This window comes from Vanessa tameamea, chromosome 27, assembly GCF_037043105.1.
Source record: "Vanessa tameamea isolate UH-Manoa-2023 chromosome 27, ilVanTame1 primary haplotype, whole genome shotgun sequence".
Classification (NCBI taxonomy): Eukaryota; Metazoa; Arthropoda; class Insecta; order Lepidoptera; family Nymphalidae; genus Vanessa; species Vanessa tameamea.
Window position 1 is genome coordinate 7,364,067 of NC_087335.1, and position 14,567 is coordinate 7,378,633.

Here is a 14,567-nt window from a genome sequence, read left to right on the forward strand (position 1 = left end):
GTATCGAATAAACTCGCAAGGCGTTATTTTTAGTGGTTTTAAAAATGTTTCTAACTAAGGAGTGAGAGGTGTCCTCTGGTCGGTGACGTCACGTGACAACATTTTCATTGAAACGAGAAAAAAACTAATTCAGATAAGAGGCAACAAGAGGTTATGCCGATTGCGAAGATACATAGAAAGAAAAGAAAAAAAACAGAAATTCAGTATAGATGCATTACACTTACTTATTGATTGTCAAGATAAAAATTCGACCGGTTTGGATAGGAACAACTCAGACCTGAAAAGAACCGGCTTAAAAAACTTTTTTTTTCACATTTCACATATTCGAATACACGAAACGGCCTGGAGGCAATAGTTTAATTCCCAAGGCGTGTTACCAACCAGCGTAGACACAACATTACTTAACAATTTTTTATTTTTTTTGGTTTTTTTCGGGTCCCGTTGTAAAAAACGTCCTCGAAGAATTGCAGCTAGACATGACAGTCCCTGTCACCTGCCATCTTTGTCGGATAAACGTAACCAAAACGAAAATAAAGTGATCGCTATAACAATAATAAATAATATACCTACAGGGTTTTTCACGGACACAAGATGATTAAGTTTCATATATTTTATTGATATAATTAATCGTTTAACGTTCGTTCAATGGTTCAAAGGTTTTATTATGTCATTTTTTGAAATAGTTTGATTTCATGACGATTTTATTAAAACTAACTTAAATGAAAACGAATATAATTTTCGAGTTGCAGCTGTTTAAATATAAGCAATCTTCTATATAATATTGCAAAACGTGTGACGTCATACCAGAAGGGGGTGTCTGATAATTAAAATTGTGATCACACGCGACAAGGACAGGGGATGAAAAAAAACATGAAATTTGTGACGTAATTTATAATTGAACCTTTATGAACGTTGGTGCCGTTATGACCACTTACCAAATGGGCCATATTTTTACCTTAAAGCCTTGGCAGAATTGAGACCTTCAACTGAGAGAATAGAGAAGAGTAATCATAATGCGGATTTTGGTATCAGCATACTAAACTAGTGCTGTCACATAACTTCACTGGCGTCCGCGTTGCCTAATCTCAAATCGTGAGCTGTCTCACCACGCTCAAGTATCGATTAATTGTTTGTGTGTGCGGTTTGAGTTGTAAATGAAAAGCGAGTTAAATTACTTGATGACTGAACTATCCTGTAATGTGGACATTCAATTCTGTAAGTAAGTATCGGGAGGGCGGTACGTCAAAACTTTTCTATTGCATTTTTGGAATGACATCATCTCAGGACGATTTACGAAAATATATTTTTGTTATTGTATGAAAACAAAAATTGTAAAAGATGACATTTAGAAAAATACAGCTTAGTTTCATTCGGGTCTTCTCAGGTCCGAGACGTTTGTCTCCGGGCCGGTGGTGGTATTTTGACAATCAATATTATATAATATATACATATATTTAATAAAGATTTTAAATCTTAATTTGACTTTGATTTTATGTATTAAAATATGTAAAGTACCCATTTTGATATAGCTACTTAAAAAATCATCAAAATACCTGTTTTTTTTTTTAAATTAATTTTAGTACAAAGTTATTTTTATAATAAAAATATTGAGTATTTATTAGATAAATAAATATTTATTATAAAAATTGATCCCAACTGATATAAATAAACATCACGGCGCTGGCTCTCACGACTTGGACCACAGACAGAATACAAACGTAGTACGCAATTTTACTACCGCACGAATTCGCTAGACTGATCTATATGTCCAAATTCATCTGTAATTATGGCGTTGAACATCAGAGCGAGGATTCATAGATTTCATATTTCGACACAGAAATCATTTACATGCGTTCCTTGATTATGTAAATAAATTGATTTTAAATTTATTGCCTAATTGTATTGCAGATATAGTTAATAACGTAACAACTTGTAAATGGCCCACTGTTGGGCTTAGGTTGGACTCAGTAATAACATTGGAAGCGTAAAAACGGAATCCCAAAGAACTTTTAAACAGCATCTGTTGCTCAATTGGTTACCAGCCACAAGCCTGGCTAAGTATCACCCGCTTATCAGATCTACCAACGCACAGTAATACGTAGTATTGTTGGTTTCCAGTTTGAATAGTTAGTGAGTGTAACGGCAGGCACAAGATAACACCTTAGTTCCCAAGGTTGGTGGCGCATAGGTGATGTAAGGAATGGTTAATATTTCTTACAACGCCATTGTCTATGGGCAGTTCCATGTGCTCGTCCGCCTACCGATATCGTAAAAAAAATAATTGCAATCAAGAATCCTCTTTATTATTCTGCACGTTTACGGCTGGAGCTCTTCAAAATGTGACTATAACCGATTCTTTATGTGCAGCTATCGTCCCATAATCGCTGGGACAAATATCGCCTTACGATATTCATATGTAACATTAAAAATAACGACCGTTTAACGAAGTTCCAAGTATAATTCTCTGATCTAATTCAGCTCCGTTAGTTATAAATTCAATACATTATAGAGTTTGTAATACATACTGCACATTGCCCTGATATTATCCTCTGTGTATTAAATGGTTCTTTAAGAGCTAAATGTGTGCATAATAACAGCTGCATGTCTAGAGAACTCACGAAGTCTAATGTATTAACCTTTCTTTGAAAATTACTTGAAGGCAGTCACCGGCAGTCGTCTGTAATGTCTGTCTAAGATTCGACTTTAAGCGTTCGCCTGCTGTGGATTCAGTTGTATTTACGATATCAGAGCGTTAATATTCATTAGATTATGTCATTAAAAGTGTCAGAATATATTTTAAAATCGGCGATCATTTGAAGGTAATGGTAGATGGTCGAATGTTCATTGTTAACATACAGACAAATGCTCCCGTTGATGGACTTCATACGTCACTTCGCTTAACCCGATATTATATTCTAACTTGTGATAGTTTCACAGATTCGTAATCGTTTATTGAGCGTATTCCACCACCGATTACTGGACAAGTCATGAGGCAGATTTTTAATACTCGCGACGTTTAACATAAACACAATTTAAGTACATTAAAACACAGTTGTGATTGTTTGATTAAGATCCATGACTTTTATCTACTGAGCCAGTTTGGTTTTAAGTTATTTTTTTTTATGATATCGGTAGGCGGCTCATCAAATGTGCCACCTGATGGTAAGTGGTCACCACCGCCCATAGACATTAGCGTTGTAAGAAATATTAACCATTCCTTACATCAACAATGCGCCACCAACCTTGGCAACTAAGATGTTACGTCCCATGTGCCTGTAGTTACACTGGCTCACTCACCCTTCAAACCGGAACACAACAATACTGAGTACTGCTAAACAGCAGCAAGCACGCTGCAAACAGCGCTAATTTCATTGTAAATAAAGGATTGTAATAAAAGAAAATCGATTTTCCATTTTCTTTATTAATTTCAATATCTATGTTGCATCACAGTCTACTATAGTAATAAGTATAATAGATCACAATAGTTGTTAAATATTAAAACTATAGTTTATCTTTTAAATTATACTCATTTTATATCATAATTTATTAAAAAAATAAAATAATAGGCAGATTCGGTTCAGTTAGAGTCTCTTCACACGGATAATACGCTGCGATTAAAATATATTTAATAAAGAGTCTTTGTTATTTATTTTTTTCGCTACGATATTCAAATACATGTCATAAATACAGATAATAAAAATCACCTCTTACTGATTTACGCAGCCGTTAGATAAATTAATTAAATTTTAAGTTCTTAACCAGTGATTGGAATGTAAAGAGTACTTTTTAAAATACTATTAAAATAATTGAATGTAATTTTTAAATATCATAAAAAACATGTTATTCGGGTTAACTCGCGCAAGTGAATTTAATACTAGTTCAACTTTAAGTACAAAATCGCAGCTCAATCGCAAATCGAACTTATGTACACACTATTGTTACGAGTGTACAGAATAGTACACTCAACTTTATTTGCTTTGCTTTTGGTACAAGAATTTGCAAAAAGTTTTTTTGAGTTTGGTATTACTATAAATTTTTTGATCATAATGATCGGGCTTTGTACGATTTTTACATTTTTTTAAATTGTACACTATGCCGATTCCAATGATACAAAAAAAAAACTTGTTATTTTATAGGGCATAATCCAAAACATATTATACATATAAAATCTAACACGTTTTGTTGTATCTAACTTTTCTAATCACTGGTCACAATTACGTTTACATAAAGTATTAAAGTAAGAAAAACTTGTAACTCATTTTTTTAATACGTATATTCGTCAGATACAAGATCATAAAACAGAAACTTTGATACATCTCTAACGCCATCTATCGATGTTATTGAAAACCAAAAAGATGAATGGCGTTAGATTTTAAAATCGGATATATCATTGTGATTTCAATTTCTTAATATTTTTTTCAAGACTATTTCTGTTTTCTACTGAATTTAATATAGTCACAAGGTTATGATATTTTTATCAAGTAATACAAAGAATCTTATTGAATTAATTTGCGGTATACAGTGCGGTACTCTTATAATACATATTATATAGTTTGTATAAATATTTAAACATATTTTTTAATACTTCCGGACCAGCCGTTATCGTACAATATTTTATATTTCGTTCAAGTTATTTACATATAACATTATATAACCCAAATACTTAGAAATGTATTTATAAATTCAAATACATCGCAGCGTTACGGAGAGCGTGTGAAGTGCTCTTACAATCTTAACTATCAACAGGAACTTCGTTTGTTTATTTGCTGCCGATTATCCGTCGGTTTCATTCGGCTGTAAAAGAAATTACATTAGCTTTAATATATTTAAAAAATAACAATCCCTTTTTTAAATTTCATGTAAGAACTTTTGGACGGAAAAATTATCTTTATTAATTAACTAATATGGCTTATTTTTCCTAATATTACAAATGCAAAAGTAGCTCTTTCATGGCCAAACCACTAATTATGCTCCTTTTTATTGATTTTGTTCTCCAAGCAATAATAGATTCTAAAACTATTTTTATTGATTAGAGAGCAACATATAAAAAGTGATCGAATCAGTCGGAAATTCGATCCCCACCCGCCGAATTTTATATATTTATATACCCAACAATTATATATAAGTATAAGACATGACACGTACCCGGGCCGGATAAACGAATGTCTTGATCTGGGTACTTCCGAAGAGATTGCTGGCTCTGCATGTAAACTCGCCCAGGTCGCTCCAGAGAAGCGAAGTGATCACCAGCTCGCCGGAACGCAGAACCTACAACGCAAAAATAAAAATATGTTATGTTTAAAAAGAGTTTGCTCTTTTGAGCACTTATGAGCGAATTACTATTAGAATGTAGATTTAACTAAAATTTTACGCAAATACGTAATACTTCGTTTGATACTGGAAATATTAAAAATGCTAAATTAAATTACGAACAAAAGCTTTCATCACTGCATAGAACATAATTATTTTATTGTATGATGATATTCTATTTATTTATAACAATTATACAACAATTAAACTGTTAAATGCAGCCTGCATCCTTCACAATGGGACTAAAGTAATGAGCTATAGAAATATGGCATTGTGGCATTAAACAATAAGTTGACATTAAACACAACTAACGCCTTCTATTTAAATAATAATAAACTAATCCTACAACGGTAGCGTCATCTAGTGTTGAATAGCAGTACCTTAAGTGAATAACTTTGTAACCTTGTACGTTGGAAAGGTTTGTGTAGATAATGTTATTTAGACAATTATTATTCATTGAAATGCATAACCAAAATTGGTACTGTGGACTTAATCGTACAAGACTTTTGACAGTCAACTTTTAGGCTGATCAGAATTTTGTGGGAGATATCACAACTAAACAAAAATAAACCAATACAAATAAAAGAAATATGCAAATAGACGTGATAAAAAATTAAGAAACATTGAGGAAATGATCTTGCAGACGATATCTATAGGTGCTTCTAAGCTTAACAGCACTAACAATTAATAAAACGGTATTATTATTTCGGTGTAATTGGTAGTCAATACTTAGACTATTGTAAGCAGTAAAGGAGTTTTAATTTGAAATAAGAGCGATTAGTTTCAATAAAATCTTATGAATATTACTATTGTCCCAATTGATTTCGCAAAGAATCTTACCTTCATTCTACTGTCGTTCTCAATGACCACGCCGTCCTTATCCCTCCACACCACCACGGGTCGAGGGTGACCTTTGACCCTGCAAGGTAGCACGATATTGCTGCCTATCGTGTCGACGAAAACTTTATATGATACGAGGATCCTCGGCGATAAAGGAACAAGCTTGGAACGCTCCGTTATTTCTGTGCTGCCATCTGGTGAAGAAAAAAATAAATATGTATTTGAACTAGTGAATTAGATTTAATTCAGTCTATTATGTATTACTGGGAGTTAATTGAGTTATCCAGTATATTTAAATTGTTCCTTAATTTTATTTTTTTACAAAAAAACGGTTCATAAATTATTGTGACAAATATATTACAAAAAAGATCATTTGAGGAACGCTCAAATCAATTTTTTTTTTGTTCCTATCTGTCAAAATCAATATAACTATTAAATGAATTATTAGAAAAAGTTAGTTTTTTGCTATTCTATTATTTATGTTACACGAAAATATTGAGTGTTTCATTTAAGTAACGTAATGTGAATTTTAATTTTAATTAATTAACCTTTTTGTTTTATTCCTTAATAATTTTTCTTATTAATTTAAGTATCGGATGGACTAACCACCGTACATTTTAAACTAAAGTAATTGAGCTAAAGAATATTTTAGTAACTTAAATATACATAAAACTAACTTAGATAATGAGAATACTTCTTAAAACATCTAAACATGGCTGAAATAATGCCAATTCAATACTCATAAAAGCCTTTATAAAAGTTTTTATGGGATATTTTATGATTTTTATAGTTATTCCCTTGTTATGCGTGTTGCTATTATTTTCATACAGGCGATAACGTGGTCATCAATTTTTATAGCAATATTAGTAACTTACTTTATGTTTTATTGTGTTAAGAAGTTTTATTGTTATATATTAAAAATAATATATTTATATTATTACTTTAATGCAATTGGACTAAACTATATACTTTAATAAGTAATAAGTATAATAATTTTCGGAAAATTATCTGCAAGTTGAAATGTGGGAATATGTTTTTTGATAGATTAAAGACTAATAAATGTAAAAACTATTCGTAAGAATATAAATTAGAATTATCTAATTTTTTAAAATTAAGATTTGCATTTGTCATCTTCATACATTTCCACTATCATACATCATTCTTAACCTTCTAATACATACGTAGTAAGCTTCTATATCCCGCCTGTTAGACAATTCAACTATCCGTAAGTGGAACGAATTGTACCCGACATAGTAACCAAGTTACAAATAGGTTATTTTATTATGACAGTTATTCGAGGTATTTAAGTAAACGTCACTCGGGTAGGGATTAAAATCTCTCAGCCGTCGCCATTATCACTATCTGCAACCCATACTAAGGTCACCTAAGAGGTAAAGGCTTCCTGTTGTCTACGTTCTTCCATTCTTTGTCGTGTTTATTGCTAATAACATGAAAATTATGGTTTTCGAATAACTTGTTTTTCGATGCGAAAATCTCGGAATATCGTATAATAATTAAGTATGATGCATCTCTTATGATGACCCCCGCATCGTATTCAACTATCGTTTATATATAACTAGCTACCCAACCCTGCTTCACATGGGTACGATGAAGTTCTATATACAAACTTTAGATTGTAAAATAAAGAAATAGAAAAAAAATCTCCGTTTTTCTCAACTACGATATGATTGTGTTCTACATATTATAACCCTTCCTCTAGAGTCGCTCTGTTTATTGATGAAGATCGCATTAAAATACGTTGCGTTGTTCAAAACGTCTACGCGGAATAAAGACGGCGCGAAGCGATTTTGTTTTATACATTGTTTTAGATTATGATATTAAGGTTTGAATGGAATTCTGTATACGTATATTCTGTAATTTGTAATGATTTAATCGTTTTCTTTAATCAAACATTACTTCATTAACTAATAAATTCGATGTTTCATATCTACGGCGCGTCTCGTGTCGACGAAATTTTTTATAATATCTTTTAAAAGATTACAACGTGAATATCTTATCTGAATAGTAAAAAAAAAATATGACACGTGCATACAAAATAGTTGTCCGGGTGTATTAATCATTGCTGAACATGTGTTAATTTTTTTCGTTATCAGTTATAAAGTTTCGAGTGACTCAGATTTTGACGCTTTAATATTAAAAGCTTACTGCTTAGATAATAATAATTATATCACAGACATTCTTCGCTTATAATATTTTGTATAATGTTGCCATATTAGAAATTTATTATACACGGAGTTTACTTTTTCGAAGCTTTTCTGAAAACGTTTTATATATTAAATGTTATTGATGGTAATAAATAATAGCAATCAATATTTTACGTCGCCAATGCGCCAATCTTGGGCGAAGATTTGGAAATAATGTGCGAGTGGTATCTACCAAGGCTTGCACAAGCCCAAACCACCAAGCCGTTGATGATTAACGCCTTACCTGTGCTGTATACGATGGTTGAGGCTCGTGCTGTTTTCATTCCAGCAACAATAAGACAAGAATACTCCGCCGGTGTCTCGGACCGAGTTATCAGCAACGTGGACGCGACCCTCGCAACGGACGTCGGATTCGTATCCATTATCTCATTTGATTCTTTATCGTACTGAAAAAGAAAAATACGTTCGAAATTTATAATTTCAAGTAACTACGAACGGAGGTCAATGTTTATCGTAACTGTTTGGGAGTTCAAACTCAGTCCAAGGGTCACCGAGTTGGTCTTTATAGTTCATCGTGTGAAAACCCTGAAGGAAAGCTTAGGAAACCTGTGTGTATAAATTAATCTTACACATATGTCTATCGCATCGGAGCAGCGAGCTGGATTAAGTTCCAAGTCGTCTCCTAATAGAGGCGAGTATACTTCTCTAAGCTCTTACAAATATATCGTTCAATGATTGCGTAAATTGAATCGAAGCCAAATTTTAAAATAATACAGTCAGTTTTTTTTTTTAATTTTAACATGAGGGAGTTAGATAAGCAAATAAACTATGGAACATCATCCATAGACATTGGAACTATATGAAGTATTATCGATTTAAAGGCCGAGATGGCCCAGTGGTTAGAACGCGTGCATCTTAACCGATGATTTCGGGTTCAAACCCAGGCAGGCACCACTGAATTTTCATGTGCTTAATTTGTGTTTATAATTCATCTCGTGCTCGGCGGTGAAGGAAAACATCGTGAGGAAACCTGCATGTGTCTAATTTCAACGAAATTCTGCCACATGTGTATTCCACCAATCCGCATTGGAGCAGCGTGGTGGAATATGCTCCATACCTTCTCCTCAACGGGAGAGGAGGCCTTAGCCCAGCAGTGGGAAATTTACAGGCTGATTATGAAGTATTATCAGTTGCTCGAACTGTGCAGCTTGTCATGGAAACTAAGATGTTGTATGCCTTCTGTTGTTGCACTGGCTCGCCCTTTAAATCGAAAACCAGTGGAGTTTCTGAGTAATTGTGGTTTACTTATTTTTTAAATATATAAACTGACGCTTGAATGTCATCACACCGGATGGAAAGTGATACAGCCTAAGGTGGAGCGCACTTGTCTAGAAAATATCTATTCTCTCTAGACTCGATGGTACCTATATTGTCTAAATGTAAAATATGTTTATGTATGTTTGTGTGTTTTTAATGTTATAGAAATTGTATATAATGTAGCCCACATCAGTAATACTGTATCCTACAATAATTAGTAGTATAACTGATAATTGTTTTTTTTTATTGAAAATAGTTAGGCGTACTCGCAAATGAGACACCAGCCGTAGACAATATAATACCCGTAGAATATGAACCATCGCCAATGTGATTCATCTCGGGAACAAAGATGTTATGTCCCTTGTAGCTGAATATATGTCAAGCGGGTTATATATGTGGATGAAGAGTCGAGATGGCCCAGTGATTAGAACGCGTGCATCTTGACCAATGATTTCGGGTTCAAACCAAGCACCACTGAATTCTCATGTGCTTAATTTGTTTTTATAATTCGCTGAAGGAAAACATCGCGAGGAAACCTGCATGTGTCTTATTTCAAAGAAAATCTGCCACATGTGTATTCCACCAACCCGCATTGGATCAGCGTGGTGGAACATGCTCCAAACCTTCTCCTCAAAGGGAGAGGTGGCCTTAGCCCAGCAGTGGGAAATTTACAGGCTGTTAATGAATGAAATGGGTGATATCTACCCGAATGGGTTTGTATAAACCACGATAATAAATATATGTATCCTGTTACCTCATAAATAGGAGCGTCGTTTCTAAACCAGTGTACAGCGGGTGCTGGTGCAGCAATCGCTTCGCAAGTGAGCTCGAGTGTGGTGCCGGGCCTGTGTATGCTGTGGGGGCCCGGCCTCTTCGTAATTGTTATGAAGCGTTTTGATTGGGGCGTCTGTACTACTAGAGAAAACGAAATTGTTGAATTACTTTAAATAATAATAGTCCACAGTAGACGATCATATTTGGCGACTGGTATGTGGTGACATTTATACATAGAAACTACTTATTATAAAAATAAATGCATCGTCAACCATGTGACTTTAGACGTTATGCTTTTTATGCCAATAATTATACTGGCTCACCATTAAAATTGCAAGAATTTATACTAAGTATGGTATAAAATAATCTTTTGCTCGGCGAAATATCAAAATGTCTTCAATCATTACAAGCCCAGGTGTACTAGTGGAGAAAACACGTGGATCTTAATTTAAGGACGTGTGTTCAAATCTAACTGAGTTGTTCATGTGTAAATTTTTAGTTTATCGTACATCTCGTTCATGACGGTGAAGGAAAACATGCCCGGAAACATGCATATGTCAGATCTTGTTAATGCATGATACTTTGACGGGACCCCTCATAAAACCGCACATTGATGTAAATTTGATAAATCTTAGATTTTATTATAGTGGACAAAGTTTCGTATCACTTGTTTCTTTTATTTTCGGGAAACATACAGCATAGTATACTACACAAACATTTGATGCCAAAAGTCTTACATAAGCCATCAAAGTATCCACTGTTACATTAAAACTTGGAGTAAATCTATTAATATAATGAATAGATATTCAAGTTATATAAAATTAGGTTTTTTTTTTTAAAAAAAGTTACGTCACTTGTATTATTTTATCGAGGAATACTCGACAGTTCAAAGACAATTCTCATCTTTATGGATCAATTAATTATACCCAAAACTTGTGGTGAGTCCCTCGACAAAAAACGTCAGCGAAACTGGTAAATTTGATTATGATAAGAATTTAATTATATGTGCAATAGTTCAATGTCCATCACTCGACTGGCTCGTTGGTCTTGTGCTCATAATGCCACAGAACCCGAGATTCTGGATTCCAACCCCAAGGCTGTACAAGAAAAGCGCTTGCGGTTTTGTGACAGGAAATTTTAAGTCAGAAAAATGCTTTGCTTGCTTTGAATTGCTTACAAACCCATCGGATTATGAGTCTGTGGGAGAGAGTACAGTCGTCTCTGTGCATACACTTGTGCACTTATAACCTGTGCAGGCTAGTCTCTCTCTAGTATGACCACTAGGAGTATCTTAACAGTATATGCTTACCACTTTTATCTATGTGATTTTCAATTTCTAGTAACTTCATGTGTCTGTTTACATTTGCTGCCCTCCCACAGCCCACCAGGAACACAGCGATTATGTATATAAGATACATTATGTATAATGAGATTCTGGGTCTTATCTGGAACAAACGAATTAACATATAGCGTATAGAAAATCGATGGCTTATAGTAGATAGAATGCTTAACGTATATATGCTAAAGGTTAAGAGTTCAAATCTTAATCATTTCTTTTTCGCATTGTCTGTGTTTGTAATTTAAATTGTGTGTGAAGGAAGGCATCGTGAGAAAACCTACACGCGTCCATTTGTATTTGGCTTTACTTAAGATATATTTTTTTCTCGCATCAAATACGCTCTTAACTCGGCGGTGCCTTGATAGATCCCCCCCTCCCCTAAAACCCCCTAAAAATGTTTCCAATCCGTCTCTTAAGGGGTATCACAGGATCGCTTGCGCGTGCTACCGTGACGAACTCTAACGGTACTAAGATTAAATTTAATAAACCTACTTAAAGTATTATATTACATACAGACGTAATTTCAATATTTCATATAAAATCATAATATACATCATTTAAGTAGGCTCTTATAACTTACAAGCACTTTTAAATTGTACAGGATGTTAAAGTTACCGGTACGGAATGTAGATTCTAAAGAAAACAATCTGTTTGTAATCACTCTGTTTCATTAATAAAATTATTATTGTATTAATTATCTGTACTAATAATATTATATATTATGAATGCGAGATATTTTTTGTCTCTTTTCGTTTTCACATCTAAATCATTGAACCAAATTTGACAGACGAAGCAAGCTTGAACTATAATGAAGGACATAGGCGTTTTATACCTCGAACCAACGACAAACCCCTTGATACGCGGAAACCACGCTTAAAAACGAGTATTGTATATAATCAAATGTATTTATTTTATATCAGGACGGATTAATATAAAAACAATTTATTTTATCATCATATATATAATCTTGTATAGAAATGAATATGCCTAATTTATTTAAGATTACCTTATATACTTCAAAGAATATATAAATAGATACAAAGGGCTGATAATTTTAATGTCGGTCAAAATATTGAGCCATATTATAAATATTTACGTTGATTTTATTTTTAAGTACTTATTTTTAACGACTGCTAAATTGTTTAAAAAGAACTATTTTCAGAAATACACAGATTATTATTATAGACGAATTAAAATGATTTATTAAACAGAAAACAAATACGAATGTATATAAATAAGTTTTTGTAAAAGTCTAAACTTCTGTATTCTAATTAAAGTATTTAATTAGATGTGGAGCTAACAGCTACCACCGGTTCCGAATGTAGATTCTACTGAGAGGAAACGGCAAGAAACTCAATAGTTACTCTTTCACCAAAATTCCAGACAAACAATAAATAAACAATACATAAATTTTAGCATATTCGCATTTGAAAGTAATTAAACAGTTTAAATTCTATATTTTTCCCTTCGACAAGAATCTACATCTAGATAAAATATATCCTTCCAATTAAAAAAAAAAAAAACAAAATAAATAATACAGACATAAAAACACAAAATACTAATATTAATTAACTGATTACAATTTACTGATGTTATTTAAATAAATATTTGAAAAAAAAAAAAACGATATTTCGAAATAGTTTAAATACTATTAAATATCAGAAATAACATTAGAATGACTCACTATGAAAGAATTATAAAAAAAAATGATGGGCCCTTTTTTTAGTTAACACAAAATGAGATTCTTATCTTTTATTTATGGCAAAGATAAAGGTTTTTATTACATTTCTAGGGACAAGAAATATATGACATTTGTTGCATCATTTGTTACGGTACTATGATTTTGTCTAGTATTTTACAATTACCTGAGATCGTGTTTTAAATAGTTTTTATTAATTAATTCTGTAATTGAAAACTTGGTTATTTATTTTAATATACGGCATAAAATAAAAAATAAAATAATATATAAATACCTTTGTATTGTAAAACTGAGCTAAAACAAATAAATCACTCGCGATAAAAAAACCTATCCACAAAATCTACCTTCACAGACACTGAACACAATTTACAAAAATACAAATAATTTATAACTTACGAAAAAATAACGAATAATTTTTTTTAACGGACAACTCTGAATTCTGAACAATTAAAAATCGAACACTTTTTGAAAATAGGCGCGTGCGTGCAAGAGCATTGGCCGGACTAAACGCTGGCACATGATTGGCGGTATATATATAGTCGGCTGGACTTCTTGAATTCCAAATTGAAAAATGCACGCACACATTCATATTGGAAACTTAAACAATAATTCCTGATGTCTTGGTTGAGGAAAGGGGGGCGCTTAGGGAACTTTATAACTGTTTATTTTTTAGGCAAATTGCCTTCAAACATGTAGGATTTTAGAAACATTCGGCCTTATCTGCGAATGCTCTGCCAATTGTAATAACTAATCTACTAATAGTTCTTATTTTATATACGATTTTTCGTTTCAATTCTTACATTTTGTGGTAATTTAACTTACTTGTACCTTCTAGAATGTTCTGTTTTATTCTTATTCAAGACTACCAATTAAATAAAACTGATCTTCCTAATACTACAAAAGTAATATAATTTAACCAGGTCACAGCGAATTTGTCGTGCATTATAAATTCAAAATTCATAAAATGTTCCAATACTGAAACAAGAGCTATGTATACCTTCTTGAGGTTCCCCCGAACATATGTACATGTATGTATATAAACGTATTCCTTGTATAATTTTTAATATGTAGAAACGAGGTAAATATATTATATTTTTTGTTGTACTTTTTATGGAACATTAAT

General features: G+C 32.6%; 1 protein-coding gene across 4 annotated transcripts in view; it reads right to left on the reverse strand.

Moving 5' to 3' along the window:
• Window positions 1–4,185: 4,185 nt before the first annotated feature.
• LOC113392061 (neural/ectodermal development factor IMP-L2-like) overlaps window positions 4,186–14,567 on the reverse strand; it is an 80,871-nt gene continuing 70,489 nt past the window's right edge. The window contains exons 1-7 of one of the 4 annotated variants that reach the window (XM_026628299.2): window positions 13,719–13,952; window positions 11,716–11,851; window positions 10,387–10,547; window positions 8,599–8,761; window positions 6,151–6,344; window positions 5,146–5,268; window positions 4,209–4,794 (exon numbers count right to left, since the gene is read on the reverse strand). In XM_026628299.2, coding sequence (XP_026484084.1) covers window positions 4,774–4,794; window positions 5,146–5,268; window positions 6,151–6,344; window positions 8,599–8,761; window positions 10,387–10,547; window positions 11,716–11,824 — 771 coding nt within the window. In that variant the 5' untranslated portion in view covers window positions 11,825–11,851; window positions 13,719–13,952 and the 3' untranslated portion in view covers window positions 4,209–4,773. Of the gene's footprint in view, window positions 4,795–5,145; window positions 5,269–6,150; window positions 6,345–8,598; window positions 8,762–10,386; window positions 10,548–11,715; window positions 11,852–13,718; window positions 13,953–14,567 lie in introns of those variants that run through there. The other 3 variants (XM_026628300.2, XM_064219334.1, XM_026628298.2) reach the window with 3 other exon arrangements.